The 17,665-nt window shown below is 44.4% G+C and overlaps 1 protein-coding gene and 2 pseudogenes across 2 annotated transcripts; 2 read left to right on the top strand and 1 right to left on the bottom strand.

Moving 5' to 3' along the window:
• Positions 1–1,486: 1,486 nt before the first annotated feature.
• LOC111859201 (C-C motif chemokine 3-like) lies at positions 1,487–2,603 on the bottom strand. Of its 2 annotated transcripts, XM_023841695.2 has the most exons (3): positions 2,311–2,582; positions 1,958–2,072; positions 1,487–1,859 (listed from the first exon to the last, which is right to left on the bottom strand). In XM_023841695.2, exons 1-3 carry the CDS (start codon positions 2,531–2,533, stop codon positions 1,760–1,762), a joined length of 438 nt encoding a protein of 145 aa, XP_023697463.2. In that variant the 5' UTR covers positions 2,534–2,582; the 3' UTR covers positions 1,487–1,759. The 2 variants fall into 2 exon arrangements, 1 of the variants encoding a protein (XP_023697463.2); XR_011982364.1 differs by lacking the exon at positions 1,487–1,859 and having other exon boundaries at positions 1,985–2,072; positions 2,314–2,603.
• An 8,572-nt stretch (positions 2,604–11,175) lies between these two features.
• Positions 11,176–14,510, top strand: LOC140578285 (uncharacterized; annotated as a pseudogene).
• On the top strand, positions 14,510–15,501 carry LOC140578284 (uncharacterized; annotated as a pseudogene).
• Positions 15,502–17,665: the final 2,164 nt, after the last annotated feature.

The following is a 17,665-nucleotide window of genomic DNA, read 5'->3' as shown; positions in this document are numbered from 1 at the left end:
AATGAGTTACCAATGGGCCTGTGCCCCAAATTCTTCCGTTTTCTCCCCATGTTTCACCAGGAGCTGACCAGTCCACTGAGACTAACACAATGGGATAATGCTGATCTGGGGTGTCAAAAGCGGCTCATTGGTCCAGAAACGTGAGAAATGAGCGACAATGTAAAGGCGCCATTGAAACCCCCGACCCTGGAAGTGTGAAGCACCATGCCCCCCCCTAAGCACATGGTAATCCTTCCATCCATGCAGCCATTTATCCATTTTTATTCTGGTCAGGGTTACAGGGAGGTCTGGAGCCTGTCCCAGGCAGCCTGAGTCCCAAGGCAGAGGTGCCCCTTGGATAAGATACTAGTTCTACAGAAACAAACATCGCAGATAGATTTATTTATTTTTTTTTATAAATTTGGAAGTTCTGAACAATCTGACATCAGGAGGTCCATCTCCTCTTTTGATGAATCCTTCAATGTCAGACTGGAGGTTGGTGCTGTGATTGATGATTTTGGCAGTTTTTGTGAATGTTGTTGCCAGTCAGTGGTCTTGCTGTTATCTATTTTACTGGTATGGTTGCTGCCCAACCCTGCTCCTGAAGATCTACCATCCTGCAGAGCTTTGGTGCAGCCCTGATTTAACACAACTGATACAGATAATCAGGCGCTTCACTAATACCTCAGTATTAGAGCCACCTTAGCTTCAGTACTGGGTCAAGAAAATGCATGAATACTCCCATGAATAGCACATGTCTGGGTTTTCTTTAGACTGATTGAGGGCTGTAACCAGGGGCGGATTAACGCACAGGCTAGATATGGCTTAAGCCTAGGGGCCCCACATGTGCCAGCCTGCAAGGGGGCCCCCATTGGCGCGGAGGTGGCGGGGTTGGGGGGCCCACAGACTACTGTAGCCTAGGGGCCTCTGTACACCTTAATCTGCCCCTGGCTGTAACCTTTTATTTTGTAATGTGAGAGAGTTTTCACTGAGGAAATGTGGTACAAATACATCGTTTCAGTTCATAGATAAATGTGAATTCGCATAAACAGTAACTTTGTAAATTACAAATGTCACTTGTTTTCTAATTTTGATTGCTACTGTAAAAACTAGTCTTTAAATACATTTAAAACGGTTGGTAATTAGATTGTTATTTTAGGGTTTTTCACTACCTTTCTGAGATTTTTTTGCAAGTATAAGATTACAAAGCAGTTGTTTCATTTAACTCACACCACAAATTGTAAAAGAGCTTAAATAGTATGGACTGTATTTGCTGGAAATAGTTTTTCACTTACAATATTAACTTTAAGTAAAATCACTTGTATAATTGACATAAATAATGAAATGGCAGTATATTTACCAAAAGCATAGTTGCTAATCACGTTATCAACTTGCACATTTAGAACCATGCAGCTAAATTAATAAAATTAGTATTGCATTATCTCACATTAGAAAAAAAGAGAACTTCAAGAACAGCTCATGCAAAAAATATTTATTGATAGTTGGAGATAAACTGAATACATGAATTACATGCAAGCAAACAAGTATTAAGACATCTGTACAGTATATTACCCAAGCAAATGAATATAAATATATTATACATATATCTGAGAAGAATAAGGGTAAAAATTGAGACAAAACACAAAACATGCTAAAATACTGGCTGATGTGAACAATCTGACATCATGAGTTTCATCTCCTCTTCTGGTCAGTCCTTCAGTGTCAGACTGGAGGTTGGTGCTGTGACTGATGGTCTCGGCTGTTCTTGTGGATGCTGTTGTCAGTCAGTGGTCTTCCTGTTGTCCAGCTTACTGACATGGGTACTGACCCAGGCCTCCTCTGGATTTACACAGAAAGACCGGTTTCTGTTGGTCACAAACCTGCAGACAATCAAAAAGAAAATTTACATCATGTAAAGGTAACAGACAATGTACTTATTCCTGATAATATATGATATCAATGAGAAATAAACACTCACACTAATCCTTTTTGGGGGCAGCTGCTGCTGGTCTCGTAGAAGGAGACAATCTGATTCAGTGGGACCCTTTTGTTGTAATAATCCGCACAACAGGAAGCAGCAAGACCTGGTGCATCTATGGAAAACAGACATTCACTTTAATTGTTGTTAAACATTATATCACATAACCTCTGCCAGAGTGTCTATGTGGTACAGCAGATACATTATATCAGAAATATGTCACACATTTCTTAAAACAGGCACAGTATATGACACAAAACTTAGTTCATAAGTACAATATACAAACATGGTCATGGTCTCTTAAAGCATAAAAAGATACAAACAGGCTTATTTTGAGGTTCTGAAACACTTACTGCTGCTGTAGACGAGCTGCACAGAGCAGAGCAGCACCAGGAACAGAACAGCAGACAGAGTCTTCATGGTTCCCTCACTGGATCTCAGCTGGATGGATGCAGAGGCAGAAGGAAAGAGATGGACAGAGAGAGAGAGGAGCAGCCGTGTGCTGGAGGACAGAGAGGAGCTGAGTCTGGTCTGAGAGGCACCTCTGCTCTGTCTTATATAGAGGCAGAGCTGCATTACTTCTCTGAACCCAGCAGAACTTCCCTAATATTTCATTTTCTTAGAAGGAAAAGCTGATGAACAAGCAATTCTCTTTATTCCTTATTTTAGAGAAAACAGACCCAATACATCAGTGATGAAAATTTTCCCTGTAAAATTCTTGTTAAAAATAAACGGATTTAATTTTATTTGAAAATATCTATGCAAATCTCATTTGTTTGCATTTCATGCAGGTTTTTACTGGGTACTAATAATACATTTATCTTCACACTCCCCACGCATGACTTATGAGGCCTATTTTTAATTACAATTATACAACCTAACTGAATTAAAAATGTAAAAGCAACGACTGACATCATTGAATGATATACAAAAATATCTGATTATTCAGTTAATTGGTCCAAATCATCTATCCTTCCACTGTCTTCCAAAAGATGGGATGCGGCAGCCCATACTGCACCAATTCCAGTATGCAAGTGGTCATATCATATATTTAGGCAGTAAAATTTCCACCAGCCTGTCTGAACTTGCTAATTTGAATTATGTACCTCTATTCAGGACTATTATCGACAGCCTTGAATGCTGGATTTACCTTCCAATATCGCTCATTAGCTGGATTGCATTAATAAAAATGTCGGTTCTCCCAAAAATAAGTTACATATTTACAGTGATCTCATGTCAACCAACTTCAAATTGGCTTAAATCCTTAAACTCAGTTATATTATTATTTCTATTATTTCTAAGCTTAGAATCAAATTAATTACTCTTCAAAAACCCAAAGATCACTAAAAGCTCCCAACTTCCTCCATTACTTCATGGCTATTTGACTCTAGTGTATCATTAGATAACATGCACACACACATACACTCGCCTAAAGGATTATTAGGAACACCTGTTCAATTTCTCATTAATGCAATTATCTAATCAACCAATCACATGGCAGTTGCTTCAATGCATTTAGGGGTGTGGTCCTGGTCAAGACAATCTCCTGAACTCCAAACTGAATGTCAGAATGGGAAAGAAAGGTGATTTAAGCAATTTTGAGCGTGGCATGGTTGTTGGTGCCAGACGGGCCGGTCTGAGTATTTCACAATCTGCTCAGTTACTGGGATTTTCACGCACAACCATTTCTAGGGTTTACAAAGAATGGTGTGCAAAGGGAAAAACATCCAGTATGCGGCAGTCCTGTGGGCGAAAATGCCTTGTTGATGCTAGAGGTCAGAGGAGAATGGGCCGACTGATTCAAGCTGATAGAAGAGCAACTTTGACTGAAATAACCACTCGTTACAACCGAGGTATGCAGCAAAGCATTTGTGAAGCCACAACACGCACAACCTTGAGGCTGATGGGCTACAACAGCAGAAGACCCCACCGGGTACCACTCATCTCCACTACAAATAGGAAAAAGAGGCTCCAATTTGCACGAGCTCACCAAAATTGGACAGTTGAAGACTGGAAAAATGTTGCCTGGTCTGATGAGTCTCGATTTCTGTTGAGACATTCAAATGGTAGAGTCAGAATTTGGCATAAACAGAATTAGAACATGGATCCATCATGCCTTGTTACCACTGTGCAGGCTGGTGGTGGTGGTGTAATGGTGTGGGGGATGTTTTCTTGGCACACTTTAGGCCCCTTAGTGCCAATTGGGCATCGTTTAAATGCCACAGCCTACCTGAGCATTGTTTCTGACCATGTCCATCCCTTTATGACCAGCATGTACCCATCCTCTGATGGCTACTTCCAGCAGGATAATGCACCATGTCACAAAGCTCGAATCATTTCAAATTGGTTTCTTGAACATGACAATGAGTTCACTGTACTAAAATGCCCCCCACAGTCACCAGATCTCAACCCAATAGAGCATCTTTGGGATGTGGTGGAACGGGAGCTTCGTGTCCTGGATGTGCATCCCACAAATCTCCATCAACTGCAAGATGCTATCCTATCAATATGGGCCAACATTTCTAAAGAATGCTTTCAGCCCCTTGTTGAATCAATGCCACGTAGAATTAAGGCAGTTCTGAAGGCGAAAGGGGGTCAAACACCGTATTAGTATGGTGTTCCTAATAATCCTTTAGGTGAGTGTACACACACACACACATGTCGGGTAAACATATCTTTTTGGGGACCGCTCATTCATTTCTATGGGAAAAATGCTAACGCTAACTATGACAACCTTAACCCCTACCCAGCCCTAACCATAACCACAAGTAGCCAAGCAAAATACAAGAGTTTTTTAGTTTTTTTCATTGCAGTCACAGATTTTTATGAATTTTTTATGAAATGTATCATGTTGTGGGGACATTGTGTCCCCATAAGGTAAGGTATACCCACTCTCACAGACGCACACACAGACACTCACAGACACAGACACAGACACAGACAGACACACACACACACAAGCTGATAACCAACATAAACACTTACTTCCTTCAGTTTCTTTCTTTCTCTCCCTTATTCTGGCTTTGTCCTTATACATACTGTAGTGTCATTGTACCTCAAACCCACATTTGATTGTTCGTACTGTACATCTGTATGTGTTTGTGTCTCCATTGTTTAGTAAATCACTGGTGTCAATTAAAAAAATGTAAAATGATCCCAAAATCTTCCAGAGAAGATGATGACCGGAAGCTGTATTGAAAAGAATAATTTTTCAGATCAGATTTTTGTGTTCATGCGTATGCAGTAAGAACACCTTGGAAACATAATCCACACAATTGTTTTGCTGACCCGAGAAACCACTCATGCAAGAAGTAGCAAAGTAACACACATGTGAACACAAAGCTTTCAAGCACAATAACTTTGTCAAATTTCAATAATTTCTGTCTGTGAACAAGCTGGGATGAGACCAGACTGTGGTGACCAGAAAAACAAAGAACCAGCTGACAGGCTACTGGGTGAAAAATGTCTGTGTTTTTTTTCATAGAAAACCAACATCCTCTTATCACTCTAAGAAAAAGAAAGTCAGTACATTTGAGGTCAAACAAAGTGGAACCACGTCCAAGGCAAGGCACAGAAAGGATAGTGGCTATATGATATTTAATAAAAACTTTAATAATGTCAGTGTTAAATAATTATCCCTTTAGATATGTACCTTCAATGGCTATATAGGGTGATACTGAAATGATTCCATAATTGAAGGTACAAGAGCATATATTTGAAAATATATTTTTAAATAGTTTTGCGTTCCATGCAATACTTTTGTGATCCCTTGCAATAGTTTTGCGTTACTGAAAATGACTGTACTGTGTCCGTTTAAAGTACGAAACATAGAATTAATGGACTAATAAGTATAAACCTAAATGATACAGACATGTCCGGTTAAATATTCTTTAAGCATTGAACTATGAGGGACAATGCACACCATGTGTGTGTTTTTATACATATATATTAATAATTGTACTGTGTTCATTCACTGCCAGTGACTGTATACACAAAAGTGGGCAAGTGTTGAGGGAACACAAAGCTATTGTGAGGAATCCCCTCAAATTTCTGCACCAACACCATGCTGAGGCCTTCTTTGAATGCACTGGTCTGGACTGGTCATAGACAGGGATAGAGCCGCTTTTGGGCCTGGAACAAAGCTTCCATTTCCGAGATCCCTGGCCAGCCCATCTTGGTAAGGATATGAAGGGGAAAAGTTGAGTCTTCTATATCTCTTCAGCTTTACCAAGTAACCTGCATGGTTTTTAGCCAAGAAGGAGCTTGAATCAATGACGTGTCCTTGGGACATTACCTGAATTGGATCATATGACATGTGGAGGAGTTCATCAAACCAGCCTGCCTTATTCCTGAGAAAACCTCTCACAAGTTGTCCAGAACCTAATCAAATCCTTAGGTGTGCACTAGCAAACCATCTAGGTAGATAACACACCAGCTCCAGGGGATTCCTGCCTGCACCCACTGCAGAGGTCCAGGGAGCTAAACTAGCTGGAACCTATCAGTACATCAAGGGCATCATTGATTCAAGGTAAAAGATATGAGTCTGCGTAATGGCATTCAGGCTGAGGTGGGCCACACAGAACCGCCAGCTACCACCCTTCTGGACCAGGACAGCAGAGGCTGCTCAGAGGCTTGCAGACAGCTCTATGATTCCTGCTGCTGCCATTTCTTGGATCTTTTTCTCAGTGGCCTGCCTTTTCACCAGCTGCAGAAAATGGTGACACAGGTTGATTGGGGCAGCCTCACCGGTGTCTGTCCGGTATTTGACATTTGGTTGATCCAGGTGCAGTTCTCATCCCTGGCAGTGAAGATATCCCTGTGTGCTTGGAGTAGGTTCCACAATTGTTCCTTCTCTCTGTGGTCTAGCCCTATGCAGCTCCTTTCCCAGAGGGCCTCAACTGCCAGTTGTGTAACCTGCCCCTAACTGCATTTACCAGGGCTCCCCTGGGCCTCTGTATTTGGTGGTGGGTGCAGAGTTCGCACTATAGTTTGGGGGTGGGTTGCCATCCTGCCCTACCACTTCCTGTCTTCTCTGAAGTTGCTTGGCAGCTCAGACTGGCTCCAGAAGGGAATGGATCGGTTGTGAGGCTGTTGCTTGGAGCACTTTGGTTCTTCCTCAAAGAACCAACATGTTTGTCAAAAACAGGACTGATACCCTTGAATAACACAAAATCCAGACATTAGTACCAGTGACAGGTGTCTCTAAATGGCAGCAGTGTATCTATTTGTGAAAGGATGTTCTGAGCAGGATAATGCCTCATGCTATTTGAACAAGATTCTCACAGAACCAGTCAGTGGATATGATCCTGATTTCAGTTCACTCCAGTGGGCATTGACTAGATTTTACAGTAATTCAGTTAAACAAATGGAACAAACTATTGAGCCAACTTACCTCAAGAGATCTGATTTTAGTGAAACTGATTTTACACTTTAGAGAGATCAAGTAAATTTTAGTTGGCAATATAATAGACATGTTTGCATATGTAATAGACATGTTTGCAGGTAATAACTATTTTGTCAATATGTGCACTTCTCAGTAAACAGTAATTTTTCCATTCACTAAAAAAGTAAAGTGAGAGTAAATGTGTGTATTTCCTGTTCTGCCGATAGTGAGTGGAAAATCCCACAGGCAAAGAAAACATAAGAAGCAATTCTGAGTAAATACTGGTTACACACTGACCATGATAAAATAAAATGAAATCTACTCTTGAACTTCATTTTCATGGAAGAAAAAAGTGAGGAAGGAGCAGTTATTTCCTTTTCTTCCCCATTTCGAAGAAAACAGGCCTGATATGTCTGCTTTTGCAGACTGTGTTGTAAAATAATTTCCCCATCCTTTACTTCTTGACCTAAACTTGCTTGCATATCATCTACCTTTATTGGGGGGGGGGGCAGTTTATACATTTAACATTTACTATGAAAAGCCGGGTTTACTATGGTTTAAGGTCGGGGAACAAGACCCTCTGCTCACATCTAACCTTTCAGGTAAATTTTGGATCTATTTGCCATCTCAAAGAGTGACTCTTGAACTGTAAATTTCAGTCGATGACATCATCAAAGCTTGCAGTTGCTTATTTATGCAGCAAATTGCCATTATAATAGTATGGAAAAATGAAATGGTCATAATGACATGATTAGACCATCCTGTATATTAATATATACATTCAAAAACAAAGCTAGAACATGTTCATATGAATTAATTAATTTATTAAAGATTAATGCAGGGTGGCACATTGCAACAGTTATTGCATTTGCAATTAAAAAACATTCTGTGTGAATGTAACTATTAACAATGCCAATGAGTGCAATCCCAAGCGTTAGGCCCAGAGCACACCAGCTACGTGGCCTGTGCATCACTGCTATAAATAGCCAGAGAACTTGAAATAATAATACAACTCAATCGTAATAATAATCAGGTCAGGTTAGGTTGGGGAGTATGCACTGGTGCAGCTCATTGCTGCATGCACCACACGATGAAACTCCTTGGGATCCCAGTTGGGAACCCCACAGGCTGACCCGCAGTCCAGTCTCTCCTCTGGAAATGGCCATCAATCTACTACAGCCAGGTTTTACAGTCAGGGGCAGGGTCTGTTGGTTATTCCTCAGGTCCCGCAGTCACTGTCGGGACCGCAGCACCTGAGGTGGAGCCTGCCCATTCCTTGTCTCTCATTGCTGTTGGTGAGCCCACCATGGAGACAGAGCCCTCCAGCTCCCTGACACTCACTAACAAAAGGTGAGCCTGCCGCAGAGCCAGAATCCACCACCTCCTCTCTGCTCGCTGTTCCTTCACATGGTGAAGCTGTTTTGTTTGCTTGTTTGCTGCAGTTCAGCCCCCTGGCTCGCCGCAGCTTGCTGTAGTTCAGTGTACAAAACCATGTTTGATTTTGTCCATTTGTGCAGTGAAGTGCAATTAAAGAATCTGGAAGTGTAATAAAAGACAAAGGGGGGGGGGGGGGGGTGGAGGTAGTGGCAGTCTTTGATGTTGGGGGTGACTAATAGGATCAGTGTTACTATTTGCGGGACAGCAGAGTATTGAGAGCCTGTCTGCCTGGGGGAAGAAGCTGTTGCAGTGTCTGGCAGTGGCAGTCTGGATGCTCCTGAACCTTCTACCAGATGATGGGAGGGTGAGCAGTCCATGGGATGGGTGGGAGGGGTCTGTCACTAGGCTGACTGCAGGGCGGATGACGTTGCCTGTATGGTTTGGTTATGCATGGGATTGGAGCCCCAATGATCCTCCCTGCTGTCCTCACTGTCCAGTGCAGGGACTTGTGGTCAGCAATGCTGCAGATGGTCTCTCAGTAAATGTGGGGAGGACGTGTCCAACATTAATAAAACATTTCTATGAACATATTCCAGCTTTGTTTCTCAATGAATATATTAATTTACATGATGACCTAATCATGCCATTATGATAATTTCAATTTTCAATACTATTTTAATGATAATTTGCTGCACAAATAAGCAATTGCAAGGTTTGATGATGTCACCCCCCTAAATATTAAATTCAAAATAACTCTGAATTCCTCATTATCAGTGTTTGGGAAGTTACTCCATTACAGAGAAAGGTGAAAAGTTCAGGTCCATAAAGTACAAATCCAAATCAAGATTTTGTTTCAGCAAAACAGTGGAGAACTCTGTAACTGTGACACTTTTGAACTGGTTGGTTGAAACAAAACCTCTGGTCTGGATTTGTACTCTCTGGACCTGAACTTTCCACCTCTGTGTATAATGGATTACCTTTGTGAGTAACTTCCCCAACACTGAGAATGATTTCATATGGCAAACAGAACCACAATTTACCTTTAAAATGATTTGAGGTGAGCAGAGGGTCTTGTTCCCCAACCTTGAGCCATTCACACCCTCCCTGCTTTTCATTGTAAATGTAAAATGAATAATCTGCCCCCCAAATAAAGCCAAAGGATATGCAAACCAGTTCATGTTAAGGAGTAAAAGATGGGAAAATCATTTTACAACAGTCTGTAAAAGGCACTAAACATCCAAGAATTTAACAGGCATTTCAGGCCTGTTTTCTTCAAAATGGGGAAGTAATAGAAATAACTGTTCCTTCCTCACTTTTTTTCTTCCATGAAAATTAAGTTCAAGAGAAGTTCTGTTTCACTCAAGAAAGGCTGCCAGACGGCTAGCCCAGAGGGCTGGAATATAATCCGCGCATGCGCGAGTTCTGAGGTAGACCTATAACAAAACATTACTTACATGTGAGTGTGCACGTCACTGGATATAACTGTGAGCGTGGCACACGATCGTCCTCTTTTAATCCCTCACGCGATCTGATAAGGTAAGACTTGATCTCTGCTAGCGAGGTGCCTATTGACAGTCTACTGTCTGAGAGCCGGTAACTGTTGTTACTCCTCTCCAGGCTATAGTTCGCTACTTTGATCGCACTGCCTTATAAGTTAGCTATCGGCGCTTAGTAAGGTAAAGTTTATTCTCCCGTAACGGAGGATATTTTGCTCGGCTATTCCGTGCGTACATGTCTCCCCGAAAGGAGATCTAACGGTACGTTTCTGCGTAAGTTGATTTATGTTTTTGGACGTTTTTGCATAGAAGGGAGAAAAGAGAACCCAGAAGCGTTTTCTGGCTGTGTCTCTTGAAATTGCTGCTGGCACCATATCTGGTGCCATTATGTGGCTTGCTGGTACCGCTGTGGAGCTAATTCTCCCGTAGAGTGGACTGCCGCGATTCTCACTCTGTCGAGTGAGTCATTCGCCTGGCTTGTTAGCCCATTTGACAAAGAAGAGAACCTAGAGAAATCTCTCTGGCTGCATCTCTTGTCATTCTTGTTGCTAGCACCACACCTGGTGCCATTGTGTGGCGTGCTGGTACAGTCTCTGGTACCATTGCATTGTAGCTCTGTTGGTACCATATCTGGTACCATTCTAGCGGTGCTACTGGCTTAATATCTGGAATCATTCTGCATTCAGATATATATATATATATACATTATATGAAGAATTGTTGTTTGCCATTAGGCTATCATGCCTGGATTTCACAACTGCTCTAACTGCAAAAGCAGAATGCCAGTGGAAGATGGTCATACTCTTTGTGTGACATGTCTGGGCCCGGAGCATGCGATTGCTTCGAAGGCAGACCCTTCCAGCTGCCCAAACTGTCTTCCTTTCTCTGCACGTACTCTATTGAGTAGGGTAAATAAAGTTAGGGGGGACAAGGTGTCTACATCTTCCCGGGAGTCGTCCGAGATGAGTTCACAGCCGCCGTCTCAGCCCGCTTCTCAGGAGTCACGTGCCCACGAAGTGACGGGCACTGATCCGCCAACTTCAGGCAAAAAACACAGAAAGAGGAAACATGAGGCCTATGACGCTCTCGCCAATGCAATGGCCTCTCTGGTGAAAGAGGTTTCATCTTTGGCATCTAGCCAGCAGTGGGTGATGCAGCAACTCACTGAGCGACACACAGTCCCATCAGGGCACTCTGGTGAAGCATCTTCATCTCGGCAGCTGGTTTCCCAGGCTGCTGATGATGACGCGGAGCTGCTATCAGTGATGGCATCTGGTAACCTGGATGGTGAATGTATGGGCGACTTAGCAACATCTCCTCACCCTTCTGATCTGAGCTCAGGTCATGGCTCTTCCCTGCGGTCTGCTTCACCTGAGACATCTGGTGCTCTCTCTGGGGACGAATTCTTTGCCCTGATGTGTAGGGCCACTAAACGTCTCCATGTAGATATGCCTACGGCAACTGAAACCCAGTCTTCTCGGTTCGATAGGAAGAGAGAGGCAATGAATAAGCCATGTTCTCTCCCTGTTCTCCCAGACTTTGCTAGGGAAATGACATCTGTATGGGAGCACCCGGAGGTAGCTAACCCGCCTATGAGACAGTGGGCGCAGTTTGCCAACATCCAGGGAGCGGATGAGATAGGTTTTGGTGCTTATCCGGCGATGGATGACTCTATTGCTGCTCTCGTTCTCCCTCCCACAGCTCTTGTGGGGAAGGATCCTTCATGCCCAAATAAACAATGTCGCGCCACTGATAAATGGTTAAAGAAAACGTTCTACAATACAGCCTTCGGAGCACGCCTCATGAGCACAACATCCATGCTCACGCTGCATCAAATGGAGCTCATTGATGACCTCTCTGCTGCTCCCGCTCAGGAAGTGGTAGAGGAGCTAAGAAAGGTATCTGAGATCCTGGTGCACCTCGCCAGGGGTGCGGCGCACTCCAGTGGAAGGTCCATTGCATCACTGTGTATGGCACGAAGACACCTGTGGCTGGCTCAGTCAAAGCTTCCTGAGCCGGACAGGAACACGCTCATGAAGCTGCCTCTTACCCCTGGTTTCACCTTTGGCCCTGGAGCAGTTGACGTGCTTCACCGGGCCAAGGAATCTAGGGAATCCAAGAGGGAATGAGAACAGTTGATGCCAAGACCTCCGCCACCAAAACGCCAACGACCAGGCTGGGGCTATACACATAACCCCACATTGCCCTCTTCAAGGGGCCGTCCCAATATGCCGGTGAATGTGCAGAGACAACCTGTGCATGCCTCTGCTACGGTAAGCCGCCGCCCTGGGACTCTTGCTAGGCCTCGACAGCGTGGCAGCCACAGACCTCGCGCTGCTCATCCGACTGCTCCGCAGCCCTCTTCCTGACATTCGAGGGGCTCATCCTCATGCCTTCTCCCACACTCAGATACTGGTGTGGGAAACTTGTTCTCCCGGTCCTTGGGTACTTTCAACAATAAAGTTTGGTTACCGGCTGCAGTTCAGGCGCCGTCCGCCCTTGTTCAAGGGCACTTTGGTTTCTCAACAGCCAGACCCAAAGCGGCAGCTGGCCCTCCAAGAGGAGATAAACACTCTGTTAATGAAAGGGGCAATAAGGGAGGTAAATCACAGCGAACGGCTGAGTGGCTTTTATTCGAGCTATTTTCTGGTTCCAAAACGGGATGGTGGGTTTCGCCCAATACTGGACCTGAGGCCACTGAACCTTTACTTAAGACCACTGCGTTTCAAGATGTTATCACTGGCGCAGATCCTTCAGTCTATCCAGGCGGGGGATTGGTTCACAAGCATAGACCTCAGAGATGCCTACTTTCACATCTCAGTCCACCCCGATCATCGACAATTTCTCCGGTTTGCGCTAAAGGACAGAGCCTTCGAGTTCAATGTTCTTCCCTTTGGCCTGTCTCTATCGCCACGCACTTTTACAAAGTGCATGGACGCAGCCTTGAGCCCGCTGCGCCAGAAGGGCATCAGGGTGCTCAGTTATTTGGACGACTGGCTGATATGTTCGCCGTCGAGACAGCAAGCGGTGCTGGTCACATCGGTGGTGGTAGACCACTTACAGCAGTTGGGCCTGTCTCTCAATTCAGAGAAGGGCCAGCTGACTCCATCGCAACAAATCACCTTCCTTGGAGTAAAGCTGGACTCGGCTGCCATGTTAGCAGGTCTCTCAGACCACAGGGTTGTCAACCTCCGGCATTGCCTCTCACAGTTTCTGGGACGGAGCAGTGTTTGGGCCTACCAGTGTCAGAGGCTTTTGGGCCTAATGGCTGCTGCTTCCCAGGTGGTGCGCCTTGGCCTTCTACACATGAGGCCAGTGCAGAAATGGTATCTGTCCAGGACGCTCCACCCTGTGTGGGACAGGAACAAATATGTCGCTCTAACACCTGTGTGCTTAAGAGCTCTCCGATGGTGGAACATGTCCCGGAATCTGTACACAGGTGTGTGGTTAGGCAGAATCTACCGCCGCGAAGTTCTGACCACAGACGCTTCCCTGTCAGGTTGGGGGGCAGTCTGGAATGGTGTGGGAGCCCGGGGAGTCTGGCATCCACCGTGGGACACAGCCCATATCAATGTCCTCGAGCTGAGAACAATATATCTCGCTCTCCGTCATTTCTTAACAGTGCTTCAGAACAAGCATGTGCTAATTCGGACGGACAATATGTCAGCGATAGCTTACATAAATCGCCAGGGAGGTCTGAGGTCTCAGACCTTGCACAGCGTAGCCCGGGAACTCCTCCTTTGGGCAGACACCCGTTTTTGCTCGGTCAGAGCAGTCCACTTGCCAGGCGCTCTGAATTCCGCAGCAGATCTATTGTCAAGAGGCAAGCCACACCCAAGCAAATGGAGACTGCACCCAGCCACAGTGTGTCTGATTTGGGCTCGTTTTGGGAAGGCACACGTCGATCTTTTCGCCTCAAGGGAGTCCACACACTGCCCGCTTTGGTTCTCCTTAAGCCAAGACGACGCACCTCTAGGGGTGGACGCTCTGGCACACGAATGGCCCAAGGGTCTTCTGTATGCCTTCCCCCCCCCTTTCCCTGATTCCAGCGGTGCTGGAGAAGACAAGGAGGGAGAACCTGGATGTTCTGTTGGTGGCTCCACACCGCCCTCAGGCGACTTGGTTTGCGGAAGTTCAGATCCTCCTTTCAGGCAAGCCGTGGCAAATCCCGCTGAGGGAGGATCTATTGTCTCAAGCAAGGGGGGAGCTGTGGCACCCGACAACATCCGTTCTCAATCTGTGGGTTTGGCCGTTGAGAGGGACACTCTCCTCGCTCAAGGGTTATCCATTGCAGTAGTAAAGACTTTGCAGTGCGCTAGGGCCCCGTCAACAAGGGCACTATATTCTTACAGATGGGAAGTTTTCAAGACTTGGTGTGAACAGCGGCATGAGTGCCCCGGTCCTGCCCCCTGAGTTCAGTTCTGGAGTTTTTACAGGAACGGTTGGACCAGGGCAAGTCCCCTTCAACTTTGAAGGTCTTTCTTGCAGCGATATCAGCTTGCCATGAGAGAGTAGATGGGAAGGCACTCGGTGCTAACCCCTTGTCTATTCAGTTCATAAAAGGGGTTCAACGGCTTCGCCCCAGGAGGCTTCCCTCTGTGCCTGCATGGCAACTTAATGTTGTCCTTGATGCACTGCTGAAGCCTCCATTTGAGCCCATTGCGAACATTGACCTCAAGTGGCTTTCTCAGAAGGTGGCTTTCTTGCTGGCCATCACCTCGGCCAAGCGCGTTGGGGAGCTTCATGCACTGTCTGTGCATGCCGATTGCTTCCGTGTGAACCCGGATGGGGCTGGCGTTGTGCTACGTCCTAACCCGGCTTTCATGCCTAAGGTTCTTTCGGTGCGGAACTTGAATCAGGTGATTGTTTTGGACCCTTTTCACCCTCCTCCCTTTGAGTCAGAGGAGGATCGGACACTTCATACTCTGTGTCCTGTGCGGGCTCTCCTCTGTTATGTTGATCGAACAAAAAGTTTTCGTTTGACAGATCAGCTCTTTGTCTGCCATGGTGCTGGGCAGAGGGGTAAGGCCCTTTCTAAACAGAGGCTGTCACACTGGGTAGTTGACACTGTAGAGCAGGCTTACCAGCTTTCTGGTCTCCCATCTCCAGTGGCCACGGTTGCACACTCTACCCGGGGCGTTGCTACTTCTTGGGCTCTCCTTAAAGGGGTCCCCTTGCAGGATATTTGCCAGGCAGCCTGTTGGTCCTCGCCTTTGACCTTTGCACGGTTTCACAACCTGAATGTGGTATCTCCTTTGTCCTTCGGGAATGCTGTCTTGAGTTCCTGAGTTCAATCCTACGAAGTTTCATCTGACTTCATGCAGTTAGCCAATTCAGTCTTGTTGGCATAATGTTTGTATTTCAATGAAGGTCTTAAAGGCACTTTGTGTATTGTGTCGTTTGTACATCTGCTGTAATGATTGTCCTCCGCGACGTTGGGGTATACATATATTCCAGCCCTCTGGGCTAGCCGTCTGGCAGCCTTTCTTGAGTGAAACAGAACGTTGGGTTACGGATGTAACCTTGGTTCTGTGAAGGAAAGAAAGGCTGCCAGACTTTGTCGTCGCTCTGGTCTTCAGGATTTTATGAGGACGATCGTGTGCCACACACAGTTATATCCAGTGACGTGCACACTCACATGTAAGTAATGTTTTGTTATAGGTCTACCTCAGAACTCGCGCATGCGCGGATTATATTCCAGCCCTCTGGGCTAGCCGTCTGGCAGCCTTTCTTTCCTTCACAGAACCAAGATTACATCCGTAACCCAACGTTTTGTTGCATTGAATGTCATTCACTTTTTCATCATGGACAGTGTGTAACCAGAATCTACTCAGACTTGCTTCTTATGTTTGTTTTGGCTCTGGGATATGCGTCTCACTGTCAGAGGAACAGGAAAAACACACGTTTACTCTTACTTTAATTCTCATGTGAATGAAAAATTGTCTATTTATAGAGAGAGGTGCATATTAACATAATACTCATAATAATCATCTGAAAGAGAAGAAGGCGCTTCAAAAAAAAAAAAGTTTTTATCCTAAGGCAATCATGCTAGTGAATGCTGATCTAAATGCTGGTGTTATCAAAGAAAGGGTGTGTGGGGGGCACAGGTGGGGGGGTCAGAATGAATGTATGTGTGTTTATGTATTTATTAAGTTTTATATATATAAAACTGGCCTACATACATTTTAAACATCTTTAAACATTTTATTTTGTATTGGCAAGATACAATTTCTAGGATTAGCCATTAATATCTCCCTACATGGTAAAATCAGTTTCATTAAAATCAGGCTTCTTGTAGTAAGTTGGCTAAATAGCTTGTTCTATTTGTTAAACTGAGCTAATATCTTATCTTGCACAGCATTAAGCTAAATTCCTGATCCTGCTGGCTGAATGGTTCTAGTGGTACAAGGCATTATCTTGTTGAGAAAATCCGTTCACAAATAGATCCATTTGGAGACACATGATCAGTACTGATGTGCAGAACTTGTGTTATTCAAACGTTTCTTCCCCGTTTATAGACACGTCTTGATAAGCAGCTGTCAGTCTTCCTAACAGTGACCGATTCTGGGTTTAACATTATCCATATAGCACTTCTTATAGCATATTTCTTTTTTGACTGTAAATGTCTCTTCTGAGTAATATCCAGCATATACCAATAATACCCTTTTGTTTTTCAGAAAAAATAATAATAATGGAAACACAAGTATATAATATCTGTTATCTTTAAATAACAGAAAGACTACAGTGCTCGCTTTGCTGTCCTGAAAATGAATCCTGCATAGGAAATGGTCATTGAAGATATTACAGTAAGTCATTAAATTAAGGAAGCGCAAAATCACCATCTGCTCATTAGCTTTTCCTTTTAACAAAGTAAAGTCTTAGGGAAATTCCTTTGGGGTTCAGAGAAGTAATGCTGCTCTGCCTCTATATAAGACAGAGCAGAGGCGCCTCTCAGACCAGACTCAGCTCCTCTCTGTCCTCCAGCACACGGCTGCTCCTCTCTCTCTCTGTCCATCTCTTTCCTTCTGCCTCTGCATCCATCCAGCTGGGATCCAGTGAGGGAACCATGAAGACTCTGCCTGCTGTTCTGTTCCTGGTGCTGCTCTGCTCTGTGCAGCTCGTCTACAGCAGTAAGTGTCTCAGAACCTCGAAATAAGACTGTTTGCATCTTTATATGGTTTAGGAAAGATTCTGAGTGGTTAATGACTATTAGTATATTATACTTATGAAGTAAATTTTTGTGTAATACTGTGCCTGTTTTAATAAGTGTGTATGTAACATTTCTGATATAATGTGTCTATGCTGTACTATGTATAGTAATGCTGTACTATGTGGAAACTCTGGCAGGGGTTGTGCGATATGATTTTTAACAATTAAATTAACAATTAAAGTCAAAGTGAATGTATGTTTTTCGCAGATATACCAAGTCTTTCTGATTCTTGTTGTGTGGAT

The sequence above is a fragment of the Paramormyrops kingsleyae genome, chromosome 13, assembly GCF_048594095.1.
Source record: "Paramormyrops kingsleyae isolate MSU_618 chromosome 13, PKINGS_0.4, whole genome shotgun sequence".
Taxonomy (NCBI): Eukaryota; Metazoa; Chordata; class Actinopteri; order Osteoglossiformes; family Mormyridae; genus Paramormyrops; species Paramormyrops kingsleyae.
Note: the sequence above shows the minus strand (reverse complement) of the source record. Positions and strands in the feature narration are given on the sequence as shown.